Source organism: Suricata suricatta, chromosome 10 (assembly GCF_006229205.1).
Source record: "Suricata suricatta isolate VVHF042 chromosome 10, meerkat_22Aug2017_6uvM2_HiC, whole genome shotgun sequence".
In the NCBI taxonomy this organism is placed as follows: Eukaryota; Metazoa; Chordata; class Mammalia; order Carnivora; family Herpestidae; genus Suricata; species Suricata suricatta.
The window spans coordinates 101,715,817-101,732,792 of NC_043709.1; the positions used below are offsets into that span (position 1 = coordinate 101,715,817).

The window sequence follows — 16,976 nt, forward strand, 5'->3', positions numbered from 1 at the left end:
GTGTATAAACAATACACACACAATATATATATTACTATAAGACTATATATTACTAAGTATAACATATATACTTAACAGAACAGTTTACCAACCCCTAGTGTAGAGTCCCATCCCCAGCATCACAAAGGAGAGTAGAGAGTGAGTTAAGACATAAGAGACCACAGGGGCACCTGGGTGGCTCAGTCAGTTAAGCGTCCAACTCTTGATTTTGACTCAGGTCATGATCTCACAGGTTCGTGGTTTCGAGTCCCACATCAGGCTCTGTGCTGACAGTGCAGACCCTACTTGGTTGAGATTCTCTCTCTCAAAGTAAATAAATAAACTTAAACAACAAAAAAAAGGGAGATGAGAGACCACAGCTTAAAGACTAATACAACATGCGATTCTCTTTGTATGGTGGATAAGAGGAAGATCTACTGTTATCATGAGATTATCCTTACTTAAATAGAACACTTAAAAGGTTTTATAATAGAATTCTAAAAGACAATGCCACTCACTGAGAATTTAGGAATAGCAGTTTATAGTCATTTTCCCTATTCAAAAATTTAAGTTTTAAAAAGCATCAGATGGGAGAATACTTTAGTGCTCCCCTGCTTCAGTTCCCAGATGCTGCTTCTCACTGACTAGAATTGTCTTTCCTGACTTTGACTCTACTTGTTTCATTATAACTCATACATGGAACTTTCTGTTAAGACTTCAAAATGGAAAAAAACAGTGATCAAAAAATAATGATGGAGGGGCGCCTGGGTGGCTTAGTCCGTTAAGGTCCAACTTTGGCTACAGTCATGTTTTCATGGTCCATGAGTTCAAGCCCCACGTCGGACTCTGTGCTGACAGCTCAGAGCCCGGAACCTGCTTTGGATTGTGTCTCCCTCTCTCTCTCTGACCTTTCCCTGCTCAGTCTGTCTCTCTCTCTAATATAAATAAATGTTAGGGTGCCTTGATGGCTCAGTTGATTAAGCAGCTGACTTCGGCTCAGGTCATGATCTCACAGTTTTTGGGTTCAAGCCCTGCATCAGACTCTGTGCTGACAGCTCAGAGGCTGGAGCCTGCTTCTGATTCTGTGCCTCCCTCTCTCTCTTCTCCTCCCCCACTCCTGCTTTGTCACTCACTCTCTCTCAAAATTAAATAAACATTTAATAAATAAATAAACATTAAAAATTTTAAAAATAATAAAAGGGTAGAAAAGAGGGGCATCTGTGTGGCTCAATCAGTTAAGCATCCAACTCTTGAGTTCGGCTCAGGTCATGATCTCAGGGTTCATGAGGTTGAACCCCATGTCGGGCTCTGTGCTGCTTGGGATTCTCGCTCTCCCTCTCTCTCTGCCACCTCCCCTGCTGACGTACTCTCTCTCAAAACAAATAAACTTAAGGGGAGGAAAAAAAAGGAAACGATCACATGAATATATGAAAGGTTATGCCAGACACAAACTCAAATATCCATGACAAACTTTCCTTCATTAAATATATTATTTTTTTAAGTAATGATTCTCTTAAATTACTGTTCAGTGATTCAGTGGTGATTATAGGATACTACATGCAAATGAAGTGATCCAACATTGCAAAGCACAAATCAAATGCTATGATAACTAAGATCAAATGACTGATTTTATTTATCCATGTAATTACCTACTCTTCTTCCTCAACCAGTAAAAGGCTCTCCTTCAAGCAAAGATACTAAATTTAAATTATTGTAAAGATGAATTCATGGTCACAATCCAGGGACATCATACAAAGGGAAAAATTACCAAGCTAATTGCAAATAAATAGGCAAATAAAATTTTAATTACACAGTAAGTGCTCGCTCTATGGGAAGATACTAGAGTTTAATTTTTTTAATGCAGAGATACCTACATCAAGGTGAACGTGACCTTGAAAATTACCCCAAATCTTGCACCTACCATTCTTCTACTCTTCTACATTGTCAAATATATTGCTGACACTATAAATTCACGATTCATACTGTAAGTCTTCCCTACCAAAGAAGAGCTAGTAAGCTAACACCACTATATACATTTTACAAAAAGACTACTCTGTACAACCACATCAAACCACAGGTTTGATCCCTAGCCTAAAATCATGTAATACTTTTGATGTTTTGCTTTCATAGGTTACCGATCTACTTCCAAAGTCCAACCCGTTCAGCAATTCTAGAGCACTGTTTCATACTTAATGTGCAAGAAAGATAAAAACCCAGTTATCAAAGGCCTCTAAGCTATAGTAAACTGGCAATTCTAGTACAAACTTCTGTCTGGCGTGTGCTGCATTCCCTTTCAGCTCCTCCTAGGCATCCTATACAACTTCATAAACAAAGAATGTCATTAACTTCGGAGTAATGAGGTGCTCAGAAGCATAACTTAACAGGCTAATTCAAGTTTCAACTTTGCTCGAGTCTTTAATTCCTAAAACTAAAAAGTCTCTCATTAAAACATGCCCAAGATGCATTTTTTATCTTAAGAAAAATATTTTCCAGCACATAATTTATAAGCATCCATGATGGATGGTTTTAATTTTACATCTTATAATTTTTAAAGCTGATGATATTCATGCTCTAAGGATGAACTGACCTACCTGATTTACACACTGAAAGGACAACAAAAAGACAGTTATGGAGTAGGGGGGAAAATGCACCCTCACCTTTTCACACATCAGAGTATGAACTCCCTAGTTACAGACATAAATTCTAAACAGTTCAACAAGGCTAATATAAAACAGATCAATGGATTAACTGTAACCTGGCAGAGTTTCTGCCTAGATCATGATGTTATATGGTAAAAGACAAAAGACTTTGGCCTGACACAAAACAGTAAAAATCCAACACAAAACAAACTTGCCAAAAACCAGTGTGGTGTCATCATCAAAATGATCACATTGAGGGCAAATCATTTATTCAAGCTGTAGCTGTGACTCTGCAAATTTGAACCAAAGGCCCAAATAGAAATCATCTTAAAATAGAACATTTTATCGAGCACCACCAGATGAGAGATCAGAGCAAAAGAATCAAAGCACAGCTAGAATGGGATTCTTAAAACATAACCAGCAGACTTTTAACAACCCAAAGGGAACAAAATACTGAAATAAACCATAAAAGCTTTAGTAATCTAAATCTGTAATTTTTTAGACCCTCTAAGCCATAAGAAGTTATAATGTGAGGAAAATATAGATTTTTTTAAATTTCCATCCCTTAAAAAAAAAAACTGTTTCCAAAGAATAGAAAGAAGGAAAGCAAGCAGAGAAAGAAAGAAGGCAGAGAAAGCAAAGCAAAGAAAAGGAAGCAGCAAGCAAGAAAGAAAACAATCAAGAAAGAAAGAAAATTGTTTCATCAATCTATATTTTGGGGGGCTTTGAAAAAATGCTATTATCATAAATCCAGTATAAATAGATGACTAGCTTTCTCTTCCACTTTCAGGCTTCAAACATCAGTGTTCAACATCAGAGTTTTTTAACAAGCTCAGTATGCACTCGGGTATGCACTCACAGAGCCCGTCATTAGTTACCTTCATGTCATAGCCATAGGTCTCCCGAATGTCTTCATCAGAATCTGTTTCTTCATCATCATAGTCCATTGTTTGTCGAGGAGAAGAAGATACACTGCTTACCACCCGGTTAAAAGCAGACTGCTGGAAACTAGGTAAGTGTCCCTAAACAACAAAATATTCCAAGATGAACAGAGGAATATATTAAACAAACATGGGTAATTAAAATGTACTTAAGACCACCAAAATGTAGGGTTCCTGGGTGGCTCAGTTGTTTAAGCATCTGATTCTTAGTTTTGGCTCAGGTTATGATCTCACAGTTCCTGGGACTGAGCCCCACATCAGGCTCCAGGCGGACAGGGCAAAGCCTGCTTTAGGATTCTTTCTCCCTCTCTACCCCTCCCCTGCACGCTCATGTGCAGGCTCACTCTCTCTCTCTCTCAAAATAAATAAATAAACCTTAACGGGGCATCTGGGTGGCTGAGTCAGTTAAGAATCTGACTTTAGTTCAGGTCATGATCTCATGGTTTCTGAATTGAAGCCCTGCACCAGGCTCCATACAGACAGCCTGGAGCCTGGAGCCTGCTTCATATTCTGTGTCTCCCTCTCTCTCTGTCCCTTCCCTCCTTGCCTCTGTCTCTGTCTCTCTCTCAAAAATAAACAAACATTTTAAAAAATGATAATAAATTAAAAATTTAAAAAGACCAATAAAATGTAATGAACTTGCTAAGTGGCCAAGAGAGTTCAACAGTTAGTATAGATTAAATTATGTGGTAGTGATGCCACGGTCCATCTCAATGATCTTTCCAAGCACTAGTTCACTAAAATTACCTAGGTATATACCTGAAGAAAATTCTACAGGTGTGTATGGAAAGGTGTTATGGGTAACAAGGCTACTGGCAACTTACTGTTATTTTCGTCATCAGCCGGTAACATGTATTTGATTTATTATTTATATGGTGACATATAATCCCATGAAATAAAAAAAGAAAGTAAACCCTAAACTTGCCTGTAAGTCTGGATTGGCAGCTGCTTTTTGGAGTTCTGCACTGATGATCTTCTCAGTTTTTTCTCGAGCTGCCTGCTCCACCATACGCTGGCTCAACACGGACAGTTTGGCTAGAGCAGAGGACAGTTCATCTGTGGCGAGGGCCTGCCGCGCTCTATCCTGCCAGCTCATAGCACGTTCTGTCAAACACTGCAGGGCCTCTCCTTCTGGCAAACGTACAGGTAACTTCTGAAGGGATACCAGGAGTGACAGAATAGTCTCTAGCCTTGGCCTCCGAGACCGCATACATAGAGGACAAAGGAATTTTACTTCTTTAGCCTGCCAGCCAGACCCCTTTTTCTGGGAACCTGATTTAGGAAGGGGAACACAGCTGTTGTGGAACCAGTCTTTGCAGAGCTCACACTGTAGCATAAACCCACTGGCTGTCTTGCGACAAATGCAAAATTTTACTTCTTCTATGCGGTCCAGCATGGTCATCTTGGCTAGGTTGGCTGCTCTGAGGGAATGCATGGCTTCGATCTCTTTCTGCTCCCGTTCTTTGAAAACCGCCACCTGTATACAACAAACACTTAGTTAAAAGGAGTCATGGCAAAATACTCCAAAAATGCCAAATCCTCACAGCTGAGGGATCATCTCCACACTGTGCCCTTCTTATAACAAAGCACTGTCCTTTAAAAAAAAAATCACTTGTCAATCATTTCCCATAATTTGGGTACAGACATTCTTCATTTGTGAAATTAGCAAAGTGCGACCATATTTGGCACTCTGTATCAGAAGAGTACTTGGAATTTTTCTACAAGGTGCACAAAAAAGGTAACATGCCCTGGAGTCAGGCAACCTGGGCATGAAGCCTGGCGTTGGACATCTAGACTAATGATCTGGGCACAAGTTTTCTGAAAATGAGGATACCAACCAATCTCATTTTGTTGTTTTGAGGATTAAATAAGATAATACATGAAAGTCCTAACTTAGTACCTTGCACAAGGTAAGCACTCAATACATGTTCCTTCCCTGGGCGGGAGGAGTAATTTCTATACAAATCAACTTTTCTTTCTAAACAGCCTCTCCAACTCATGCAGAAGTAGAATAACAAAGCCTGGACCAATTATAACAAGGTTTTATGTAACTCACTTTTAAAAAGTAAGTAAAGGCAAACAAAATTTAATTATCATGAACACTGTCAGTACATTTTCTTTTTTAAACTATGGTAGCTTTGAAACAGTTCTGAAATAATTTCCAATCTGACCCATCTGGCAGAACTGACTTGTTAGGCAGGCTCACTAATAAATCATTTCCACTGGCCTCAAAACAAGATCATTTGTAGGCAAACAGCCACATCAAGTGATTTAATGTATGTAATTCCCTACTGCTATATATTGCCCAAACACATTTCTTTTAACTTCTCTTTACATCCTCAGGCTCTTAGCGATCTTCACACTTTCCTCCTACTCTCCAAAAACACCTACCATTCTTGGGGCAACCTGCGTGGCTCAGTAGGTTGAGCATCCGACTTCAGCTCAGGTCATGATCTCACAGTTCGTGAGTTCAAGCCCCACCACAGGTGAGCTCCAGCCCTGCGTCCGGTGAGCTCCAGCTCTGCTTTGGTGTAAGCCCTGCTTCAGGTAGGTTCGAGCCCTGCTTTGGGTGAGGTCTCAAGCCCTGCTTCGGATAAGAACAAGCCCCACTTTGGGTGAACCCCACATGATTGTCTCTCTCTCTCTCTTGACCCCTTGTGGGATTCTCTCTCTCTCCCTCTCTGCTCTTTCCTCACTTGTGCCCCCTCTCTCAAAAAACAAAAACAAAAACATCCATCATTCTAATTAGCTACAAATATTTTGAGCATTCAGTATACTATGAATGCTACCAAGAGGGTGGAGATATTTTAAATAGTAGCTGATCATTAAATGGATACAGGGGCACCTGGGTGGCACAGTCAGTTAAGCGTCCAACTCTTGATCTCAGCTCAGGTCATGATCTCAGTTTGTGGGTTCGAGCCCTACATGGGGTTCTGTACTGATACTGTAGAGCCTGCTTGGGATTCTGTCTCTCCTTCTCTCTGACCCTCTCCTGCTTGTGTTCACTCTCTTTTTCTCAAAATAAATTTAAAAACTAAAAAAAAATTAAATACATATAATTTCTTTTAAAAGCACAGTGTTAAATGTTACAAAATGCTATTAAATTCTAACCCAGTAATCCCATCCCTAAAAGTATAGGAAAATAATTTGAAAAAAGGAAAAGCTTTATAAAAAAGTTCACATAATAGCAAATACTTAGTAGCAATCAAAATATTTGATGTATCAGAAAAGTGTTCAGCAAATCATGGACAATTTCATGGAACATTAGACAACTATTAAAACAACAATAAAGACAGAGATATGGAAAAGACTAGGGAGAGGACAAAATGATAAACTTTGATTACAAACATAAAAAAATGAAATACATAATTATAAAGCCAAAGATAAAATTTACGAAACAAAAATAGTTAAGAACATAAACCCCGTGAATCTGCTAATATCTTCACAGAATTTTATTCACAAGCAGATTCAAGATGCACTGCATAATTTCTTACCACCATGGCTGTATCTCTTGTTTCCTCTAATCCTTCCTCCAGATCACTCAGAGGCTCAAGGTCCAAATCTTTTTCTTTTTCTTTTTCTATTAGCTCTTTTACTTTTTTCCTTCTGTTTTTACCACTCCCATATATACCAATGTCAGTCCGGGGACTCAGCACCTACAAAAATAAAACCAAACACTGAGCTCCAGTTTCTAAAAAATCTTAAAACTGAAGTACTTTGTATTTTAAAAACCAGGGAAACTGAGGCTATGAAAGGAAACAACTTGCCCAAGGACAAAGGGTTAGCAGTTAGCGAGCCAGTCCTCAAACATAAAACCACCTTACTCCAACTATGCTCTTCAACTAGGATGTTCAAATGCTCAAGATAAAAAAGGTAATAACTATTTAAATTTGTACTTCTGAGAAATAAGATCTTTCAGTGACAGAATCCATTAGTAACAGAGATAAACCCAGGCTGCATTTTCTGGATACAGCACAAGATGAACTGGAAATGTGGAAATGGAAACTCCACATTTCTAGTCAACATCTGATATCACTTAATAGGAATCACTTACATAACCATGACCAGATAAACTGAAAACAACCCTCAGCAATGAAACTCCTACCTACACGTGTCTAATTACCAACTATTCTTTACCTGCAACAACGTATGGCTAGAATTCTTCTTAAGAAAGGTCCGCCCCGTCCGTTCTCTCCAGGCCCTTGCAGCAGCTACTTGAGATTCTACTTGGGGCAACGCATCCAGACGCACAGGGATAGGGCGCCCTTTAGCAGATAAGCTCTCCAGCTGCTCCAAGTAAGCATAGTTGCTGCCACTCTGAAAAACAAAAGTACACTCTCACACAACTTGAGCTTTCTTATGGAGTCTACCAATATCGGTTGGAAGATCTTAAAAAGAGTGTGGTGTTAAGCTTTTTATTAAATATTATTCTTTAAACCTAATTGTATCTCTTGAACTAACAGAGCCTCCAATGTCCTTTTGAAAAAGTCTATAAGGGGTGCCTGGGTGGCTTAGTCGGTTGAGCGTCGAATTTCAGCTCAGGTCATGATCTCACAGTTCCATGATCTGGCATTGGGCTCTGTGCCGATCACTCGCTCGGAGCGTGGTACCTACTTCAGATTCTGTGTCTCTTTCTCTCTCTGCCCCTCCCCTATTCATGCTCTGTCTCTGTCTTTCAAAAATAAATAAATGTAAAAAATAAATAAAACAAAATGCCTATAAATTCATGTTATCAAAGTTTTTAATTTTAGTAATTGAGAGCCAGTTAAAATGTAAAAACCAGTTCAAAAGAAAATCTAAAGAACAGATGTATATAAATAGAATCAATGAAAAGCAAGGAATTTGCTAATAGATGGAAACAGATGTTTAATATCATACTGGACAAAGCAATCATCTTCTCTACCATGTGGAAATCAATTGTTCCATTTTAGATAAATTTAATTGCTTTTCTATGGACATAATTCATTTGTATTACTATCATTTTTTTTAGTAATTGACAGTGTTGTAAAATGACCTGGTCAAAGAAAATCTAAGGCACACACTCCTTCAATGAGTTAATCCTGGAGGGATCACTAGACAACATCCAGTAATCCACTGAAATGGCATCAGTAATCTCTTCTGCCTATTTCAGTTTTTCCGTCTTTCCAAATACTACAAAGCAGTATTTTAGTCCTGATAATCACCTCAATTTTATGTTCTGTAAATACAGATGAGAATGGATATGTGCCTAATTCACATAGTTCAGTATTTCTGTGTAATGAAATCATTACTGTTTTTAGAACTATTACTGCTTTAAATTTACTAACTAAATGAATCATTACAAGAGGGGAGAGGGTTAACAAGCAATCCATTACAGTAATTCTGAGATGTACCTTAGATTGTATGAATCTCCAGGTACACAGGACATATAACCATTCCTACAAGAAACTGTATAAATGCCCTTAACATTCACCATTACTCAGGCTCTGAATGAAGGAAAGGCAAAGTTACATGCTAAACAGACATTCTAATAAAAAGTTACTTCCTGGGGCGCCTGGGTGGCTCAGTTGGTTAAGCGGCTGGCTTCAGCTCAGGTCATGATCTCATGGTTCGTGGGTTCGGGCCCCACATCAGGCTCTGTGCTGACAGCTAGCTCGGAGCCTAGAGCCTGCTTCAGATTCTGTATCTCCCTCTCTCTGACCCTCCCCTGCTGGCGCTGTCTCTCTCTGTCTCTCAAAAATAAATAAAAGACATAAAAAAAAAAAAAAAACTTAAAAAAAAGTTATTTCCTATGGATTAACTGACTCATTTGCCTAAATATTCTCCTGGAAAGCTATGCTGAAACATGTGGAAAAAAAATAAATAAGCAAGAAAGTTCAGTGATTTTTTTTTTCCTTTAAAGGAGGCTCTGGTGCCCAAGAAGGGGCTTGAACTTGTTCACAGCCCCAAGATCAAGAGTCCCGTGCTCCACCAACTGAGCCAACCAGGTGCACCAACTTAAGTTAATTTTTACAAAGAATAATGGGAAGGTTCTAGCCCTAAATATTAAAACGGTATAATTAAAATCACTGTGGACTAGGATTAAAGAATAGACAGCAAACTGGAAGAGAAAAGAAAGCTCAAATACAGAGAAACACCATATTTACCAGTATTCTATCTTGTGCTCAGCTCTAGCTGTTTGACTACAGAATACCTCCTGGCTAAGGCTTGACCAACCTGTTCCCAAACTATGTATCTTATAGGATTTGCCTGCAACAGAAGCTGTCCACTTACTTAGAACCTACAAGTCCATCTCCCATGGAAGGGAGGACCTGGTGGAGGAAAAGTCCTCTAAATGACAAAGGAAATGAAGAAACACATGGCCCCCACCTGCACTTGCAGACTTAGTCCTGCAGTCATAAACAAACATCCAACTAAGGGTTACCAGACATTCAAGGACAACCAACTGCCTAAAATAGGTTAAAGATGAAACAGAGGAGCTAAAGATGAAACACAGATGATTTAAAAACAGCATAGAAAAAGTGCAGCTAAGAAACTCCCAAAAAAAAAAACAACTTAAATTTTATATACAATAAAGAGTAGGTATACCCTCAATACTGAAAATGCCACGAGATTTTTATAATTCAGGAGGAATGTTATATATTCAAATATAGTTTCATCTCTAACCCTTATTTCATTCTGTTTTACTATTTTTTTCTTTTTCCTTTTAGAGACAGAGAGCATGAGTGGAGGGAAAGGGGCAGAGGGAGAGAGAGAGAATCTTAAGCAGGCTTCATGCTCAGCACAGAGCCCAACACAGGGCTCTATCCCACAACCCTAGATCATGACCTGAGCTGAAATCAAGAGTTGGATGCTCAACTGACTGAGGCACCCAGGTGCCTCATTATAGTTTGTTTTAAATTAAAATGTATAATATTTGTCTTCCTAACTAGAAAATATGCTATTTTGAGGGCCATAGTACTACCTTTACACCTTTCCCTCACATTTCTGCTCCCAAAAACTTGAACAGCACCATGAGTGTTATCAGGATCAGTAAATATTAATTTCATTTTCTTTTTTGCTGCCTCTTATTTTAAAAGTAATTTGTGCACATGGCAAAGATTCAAAGAATACAGCAAGGAATAAACTCCCTATTGCTAATGGTTAAATAAACAGCTAATTCTGTCATCTTTCACAGCAGGGAATTAACAAGTTAACGTTTAAATAGGTAATATTTACTTTGAATGATAGAATCAGATAGAGGAACAATAGAATTTTAAGTACTATCATTATTTTATTATGGGTATTCTATTCTAAAGAATTACAGGCTTAAAGAATTCATCTGTGAGACAGCATTACCCGAATGGTAGGATAACTCAAGAGGCTCCTTACCTGAATAGCTTCTACTTTAGCTGTCCATTCTCGAGCCTTCTGCAAGGCTTCTTTCAGGGACAACACATTGGGTAGAAAGGCTGGAATGTTCTTGGCTTCATTCACTATGCTTTCTAAACTTGCCACGCTGTGCCGTGGTCTAAAAAAACAGAAAAATAGGGTAGATGCATGAGGAAAAGTCAAACTGCTACCAAAATTTAAATAACATTTTAGAATGTGCAGAGAACTTTCATATACATGATTTCACTCAGTTCTTACCACAATTCTGTAAGGGAGGCAATGCAGCTATTATCTTTATTTCCAATTTACAAATAAGAAAACCTTAACTCAAAAGTCAATTATTTCCCCCCAAAGTCATTTGATACAGTAAATGGCACAGCTGAAATACTGATTCAGAATGAGTCTCAGATCCCATGCTCTTTTCGTTATACTAAACTGTATCTATTTTAGTTCTCCACAATATCTGAAATTGTAAGGGAAGCAAATTAAATAGCAATGTAGAAAGCAACAGTCTAGAAGTCCATTAATGTTGCCCATATACATTTAATTCAACTACATTCAAGAATACCTAGTTATAAAAAGATGAATAAAATAGACCTTATCCTCAACTAATCAGAATATAAGATAAGAATTAAACTTATACTGAGGACTAAGAACAAATTACTATAGGCTCACCGATATGGGAACAGTGATTAATTCTGCTTAGGAGAGTTGAGAAGGACTTTGAGCTGGGGCTCAAAGAAGTGAATTTGTTAAGTGAAATGTCAAAGAGAAAAACCAGGAATATAATGAACAAAGACATGAAGAAACATTTAAAAGTGAGTCAGTGGTCCACGAGCACCTAACTGACTCAGTGAGTAGAGCATGCAACTCTTGATCTCAGGGCCATGAGTTCAAGCCCCACGTTCGAGGTAGAGATTATTTAAAAAAATAATAAAATCTTTAAAAAAATTAAGTTAGTAGACCAGTTTAAGATGGAGGCTGGTGTGAGGATGGAAGGAGAACAGGAGTAGGAGTAAGAGTAAGAGCGAGAAGTAGGGGAACGTGACAGGAAAGAAAGATACAAACTCATATAAGAGGTCCTGAGAGGCATGAATTTCACTATGAAAGCAATAGGAAGCTACGGAGGGTGGAACAGTTTCATCATCCAGAAATCCTACTATATGCTAATGAAACTTTTTATTTTATTTTTTTTAATTTTTTTTAAATGTTTTATTTATTTTTGATACAGAGAGAGACAGAGCATGAGAGGGGGAGGGGCAGAGAGAGAAGGAGACACAGAATCCGAAGCAGGCTCCAGGCTCTGAGCTAGCTGTCAGCACAGAGCCTGACGCAGGGCTTGAACCCATGAATGTGAGATGTGACCTGAGCTGAAGTCGGAGGCTTAACCGACTGAGCCACCCAGGCGCCCCTGAAACTTTTTAATATTGTGGTGGAAGGGGATTATTAATACAGAGTTATGAGGCACTGTAAGATGGTATCAGAATATATAGCAGTAGGAGGACCTCAACTGACGTGGCAGGTAAAGGAAGGCTTCCCAGAAGTGACCTCTAAGCTCTCTTATCCTTCCTGAATAGGAATGAGTCAGGAAGGCTGGGACCAGAGGCAGGGTAGGGGCACACGACAGGGCCTGGGCAGAGGGGAAGAGTGTTCCATAGGAAAACAAAATAAGCATGTGCATAGGTCCAGAGACAAGAAAGAACATGGCATGTCTGAGGAAAGCAAGGGGGGATCACTATGTTTGGAACATAGAATGCAAAGAAGAACAGCAAGGGATGAGGCTAGATCCTGGAGCAAGGGGCCAGATTACAGATGCCCTTATGAATCTGGTTAGGGAGTCTAAATTTTATCCCAAGGAGAATGGGAAACACTGAAGGGCTGTAAATAAGCGAGTCAAAAAGCCATACCTGTATTTTAGGAAAATACGAGTTTCAGTACAGAGAATGGGTTAGAGAAGAGTGACATCACAGAACCTGCTGGTATGATTTAGCCAGCTATGACAGCACCCAAAAGAAAAATGAAAGTGAGAAACACTGAGGAAATATAATCAACATGACTTGGTAGTAGAACTCAGTTTCAGGGTAAGGAAATGGAAAGGAAAAGTTAAAGTTAATTTCCAAAGTACTAGCTTATGTAGAGGAGGAAAAAAAATGGTATAATTCAAAGAAAAACGTAGCAAAGGAAGAGATGATGGAAAGGAGTTCATGCATCCAAATATGGATTGGATGTGAGGAATCTGAGGTACCAACAGGACATCCAATCAAATTATCTAATAAGCAGATGGTATCTATGAAATATATCTGTTAGAGATGAGAATTTGGAGTTAATGAATATAAAGATGGCAAACAGAGCCAAGAAATTAGATGAAATTTCCAGGGAGATGTACAGAGTGAAAAAAGAAGTGGTCTACAACAGGATCTTGATGAAAGCTTTTATTTAAGATGCAAGGAGAAAAGGCTAAAAGCAAAGAAAAAGAGTATTGAGAAAATAATGGTCAGTAATTAATCAATGCTACAAGGTAAAGAATATTATAGATGTGTTTCCAAAAGATAACTTTATCCATTGAGAAGATATGGTTTATATATATACAATGGAATACCACTGGGCAATGAGAAAGAATGAAATCCTGCCATTGGCAGCAACGTGGATGGAACTGAGGGTATTATGCTAAGTGAAATAAGTCAGTCAGAGAAAGACAGATACCATATGTTTTCACTCATATGTGGAACCTGAGAAACTTAAGACCACAGGGAAGGAAAGGGGAAAAAATAGTCTCAAACGGGGGGAGGGGGGAGAAGGCAAACCATAAGAGATTCTTAAATACAGAGAACAAACTGAGGGTTGATGGGAGTTAGGAAAATGGGTGATGGGCACTGAGGAGGGCACTTGGTGGGATGAGCAGTGGGTGTTGTGTATAAGTGATGGATCATGGGAATCTACCCCTGAAGCCAAGAGCATGCTGTATACACTGTATGTTAGCTAACTTGACAATAAATTATATTTAAAAACAAACAAAAAAACCAAAAGGATAACTTTGACAGGACCAAGAAAACAAAAGATTCTTCTCCCCACTATCCCCAACAAACTCTATCACCCTCTATTTTCTAATTTTATTTTCTTCAATGACACTAATTATCTGAAATTCGTTCACTCATTTATTCACCTGTCTCTTGGCTCTCCCCACTAGAATATTGGCTCTGTTTTAGAACAGGGACTTTGTGTGCTTTTCCCCACCATCTCTATAGCACTGAGAAATAGTGCCTGGCCTATGGCGGTTACTCAATACTTACTGAATTGCAAAGATTAAGGGAAAATACAAGAGTACTACTGTAACTAGGTCAGTGACAATGAAGACAGATATGAAAGACATTTTCAAGGAAAACTCACTAAAACTTGGTGAATGATTAAATGCAGAAAATGAGAGAAAGTAAGTTTTCACATATCACTACCAACAAAATTTCATTCTGTAGACTACGATGAGTTGCATTAGGTATTCCAAATCATAGTTTTGCATTCCATGGTTATTTAGGTTTTCCCATTTAATATGCTCTTGGAATTGTCATGAATATGAAAACACTGAATAGTTTCAAGGTTTCAAAGAGAAAAAGCTATGGATACATTTTAGTATGTATTCTCCATGGCATCTGGAGAGCAAAATAAATATCGAGCAAAAATATATGCACCCTCTTCTTGGCAAAACAGAACATGTTTATTAAATCATCTAAGGCTTTTCCTATAATCTGCATTCAAAGTAAGTAGCTGGCAAAGTAGTTAAGCACATGAAGACTTTGGCATAAAGTGGGAAAGGCTTTAAATTTGAGCTGTGTTATTCAAGAACTATGTGATCTAAGTATCCCAGGTTCCTCATCTTCATATGAGAAATTCTGTATCAATTTTAGCTAAAGAAATACTTTATGACGAATGCTTTACTGAAATCTCACAAATCCAATGGGATGACAATGCTACTTCAACTTGCCTTTCTTTCTTCTTCTTTCCCACTTTCCTGCATAAATCCTCCACTCCAGTGAAGCCCTTAATCTTCTGTCACCGAAACACACCCTATATTATTATATATATCCCTTAAACTTGGCTTATGACATTTCTCTTACCTCCCTTCCACTTCAACCCCACTCATGCTTCAAGGCTCTACCTAAGTTTTCTTTTCTCTCCAGATTCTCTTCTGAGCACCCAAACTAACACTGACCTCTCCTACTCTAAACTCCTATTGCATTTTTCTCTACCTCTCAGTTAACACTAAGATATTGGGGGGGAGCTTTACATTTCTTAGCTCTGAAATACAGCATAGCTTCTAAACAAAATACTACTTTGTATCATTTAAAGTACCTAGCAAAGTACTCTGCACTAGCATGCACACATTATTTGAAACTGTTTATGTGCAGACCTATTCAACAACTTCGTGACTGATCAGGGAAGGCATAAAACATCTGATGAAATATTTAATAAACAGACCCTTACGTTCTTGCTTCGGTTCTACTCTTGGTTATTAAAGAGGCAACAGTCACCAATATATGTGTTCACCTTGCCTGCAGGCAGACCTTGGCCTTTTCTTCCCACCGCTCAGAGACTGTGAGGAGCTCCTGTAGTTCAGCCATCGCCTTCTCCACAGCATGGTGGGGCGCCAACCCCACCCCAGAGTCTATCAGTTTCTTCATGACATCCAAAGTGACCTGCTGTGGATCTGATAGGGTCAGTCGTACTTCATCCAACCACCGAGCCTGCTGTAGCTCTTGCTTTAGTCGGGCTAATTCAGGTAGCTCTACATAGAGACTAGAACCCATGTCTATCAACATTTGGAGTTTGGAAGAATCTGGGGTTTCATCCAGCATGGCCTCTTGAGCACGCTCATGAAACTCCTCCACATCATCCAGGAGATTCTGAAAAGGTAAAAATAAATAAATAAATAAATAAATAACTTGAAAGATACAAAGTGAGTATGGAATATAGCTCAGGCAAACTAACAAATCCTAGAATATCTAATAAGCTCACCATTATAGCACCAAATAGATATAATAGTTAAAAACTAAATATCATAAATATGCTTCTCTGTAATTACTTACCTTCTTACTTAAAAAATATGATTAATTCATTCAAAAATATTTTTTAAAAAGTTTTTAATGATTATTCTAGAGAGAAAACAAGAGACAGGGCATGAGTGGGGCGGGGGCAGAGAGGGAGACACAGACTCCAAAGCAGGCTCCAGGCTGGCAGCACAGAGCCAGATGCAGGGCTCAAACTCAGAAATTGCAAGATCATGACTTGAGCAAAAGTCAGACACTTAACCGACTTAGCCACCCAGGAGCCTCATTCAAAAAATATTTAAAGACTGCCACCGTTCTAAGCACACAGTATTGAAACATACAAAGTCCTTACCTTCAAGGAACACATTTTAATCTAAATAGCCAGACACTGAATACATGATTGAAAGGTTTCAGTTAGTTTTAAATGCTATGAAAAAAAAATAGGACAACATAATAGAGAATGACCAGAAGAGGAGGGCATACTACATTGCAATGGTTGTCACAGAAAACAGATGAACTGAAACTAAAATAAGAAGACAGAAGTGGGAACTATATGAAGATCTGGAAGAAGAGCAGTTCAGGCAGGGCAAGTAATAACTGCAAAAGCTTTTAAAGAGAAATGAGCTTGCCATCTTGCTCATTTGGATGAGTGGATGGTGAGAAGCAAAGTGGAGAATGTAGTTTAAAAATAAACAGAGGTCAGATTATATAGTGCCCTATAGATTATGAATTTAGATTTCATTCTAATGGCTTTGAAAAAGCACTGGAGAATTTTAAGCACAAATAAATGATATGATTTGATTTATACTTTACACAATCATTCTGGCTACCAAATAAAAAATAAACTATCAAAGATGAAGAAAGGAGATCAGTTAAGAAGCTATTACAGTAATCTAAGGCATAGAATCTAGTGGTTCAGAGCATAGTTTAAGCAATGGACATGATGATAAATGGTTCACTCTGGGGTACGTTTTGAAGATAATATCACAGCGCTTGTTTAGAGACCGGTTGTAGGGTAAAAGGGAAAT

At 38.5% G+C, this 16,976-nt stretch overlaps 1 protein-coding gene across 3 annotated transcripts in view; it reads right to left on the reverse strand.

Moving 5' to 3' along the window:
* KDM5A (lysine demethylase 5A) overlaps nucleotides 1-16,976 on the reverse strand; it is an 88,428-nt gene that overhangs the window by 16,798 nt on the left and 54,654 nt on the right. For all 3 annotated transcript variants that reach the window (XR_003914883.1, XR_003914884.1, XM_029955846.1), the window contains exons 19-24: nucleotides 15,449-15,804; nucleotides 10,910-11,048; nucleotides 7,697-7,876; nucleotides 7,054-7,215; nucleotides 4,485-5,036; nucleotides 3,497-3,640 (exon numbers count right to left, since the gene is read on the reverse strand). Coding sequence is in view for 1 of the 3 variants with exons in the window: in XM_029955846.1 (XP_029811706.1) it covers nucleotides 3,497-3,640; nucleotides 4,485-5,036; nucleotides 7,054-7,215; nucleotides 7,697-7,876; nucleotides 10,910-11,048; nucleotides 15,449-15,804 (1,533 nt within the window). In the remaining 2 variants the exon portion in view is untranslated. The remainder of the gene's footprint in view (nucleotides 1-3,496; nucleotides 3,641-4,484; nucleotides 5,037-7,053; nucleotides 7,216-7,696; nucleotides 7,877-10,909; nucleotides 11,049-15,448; nucleotides 15,805-16,976) is intronic.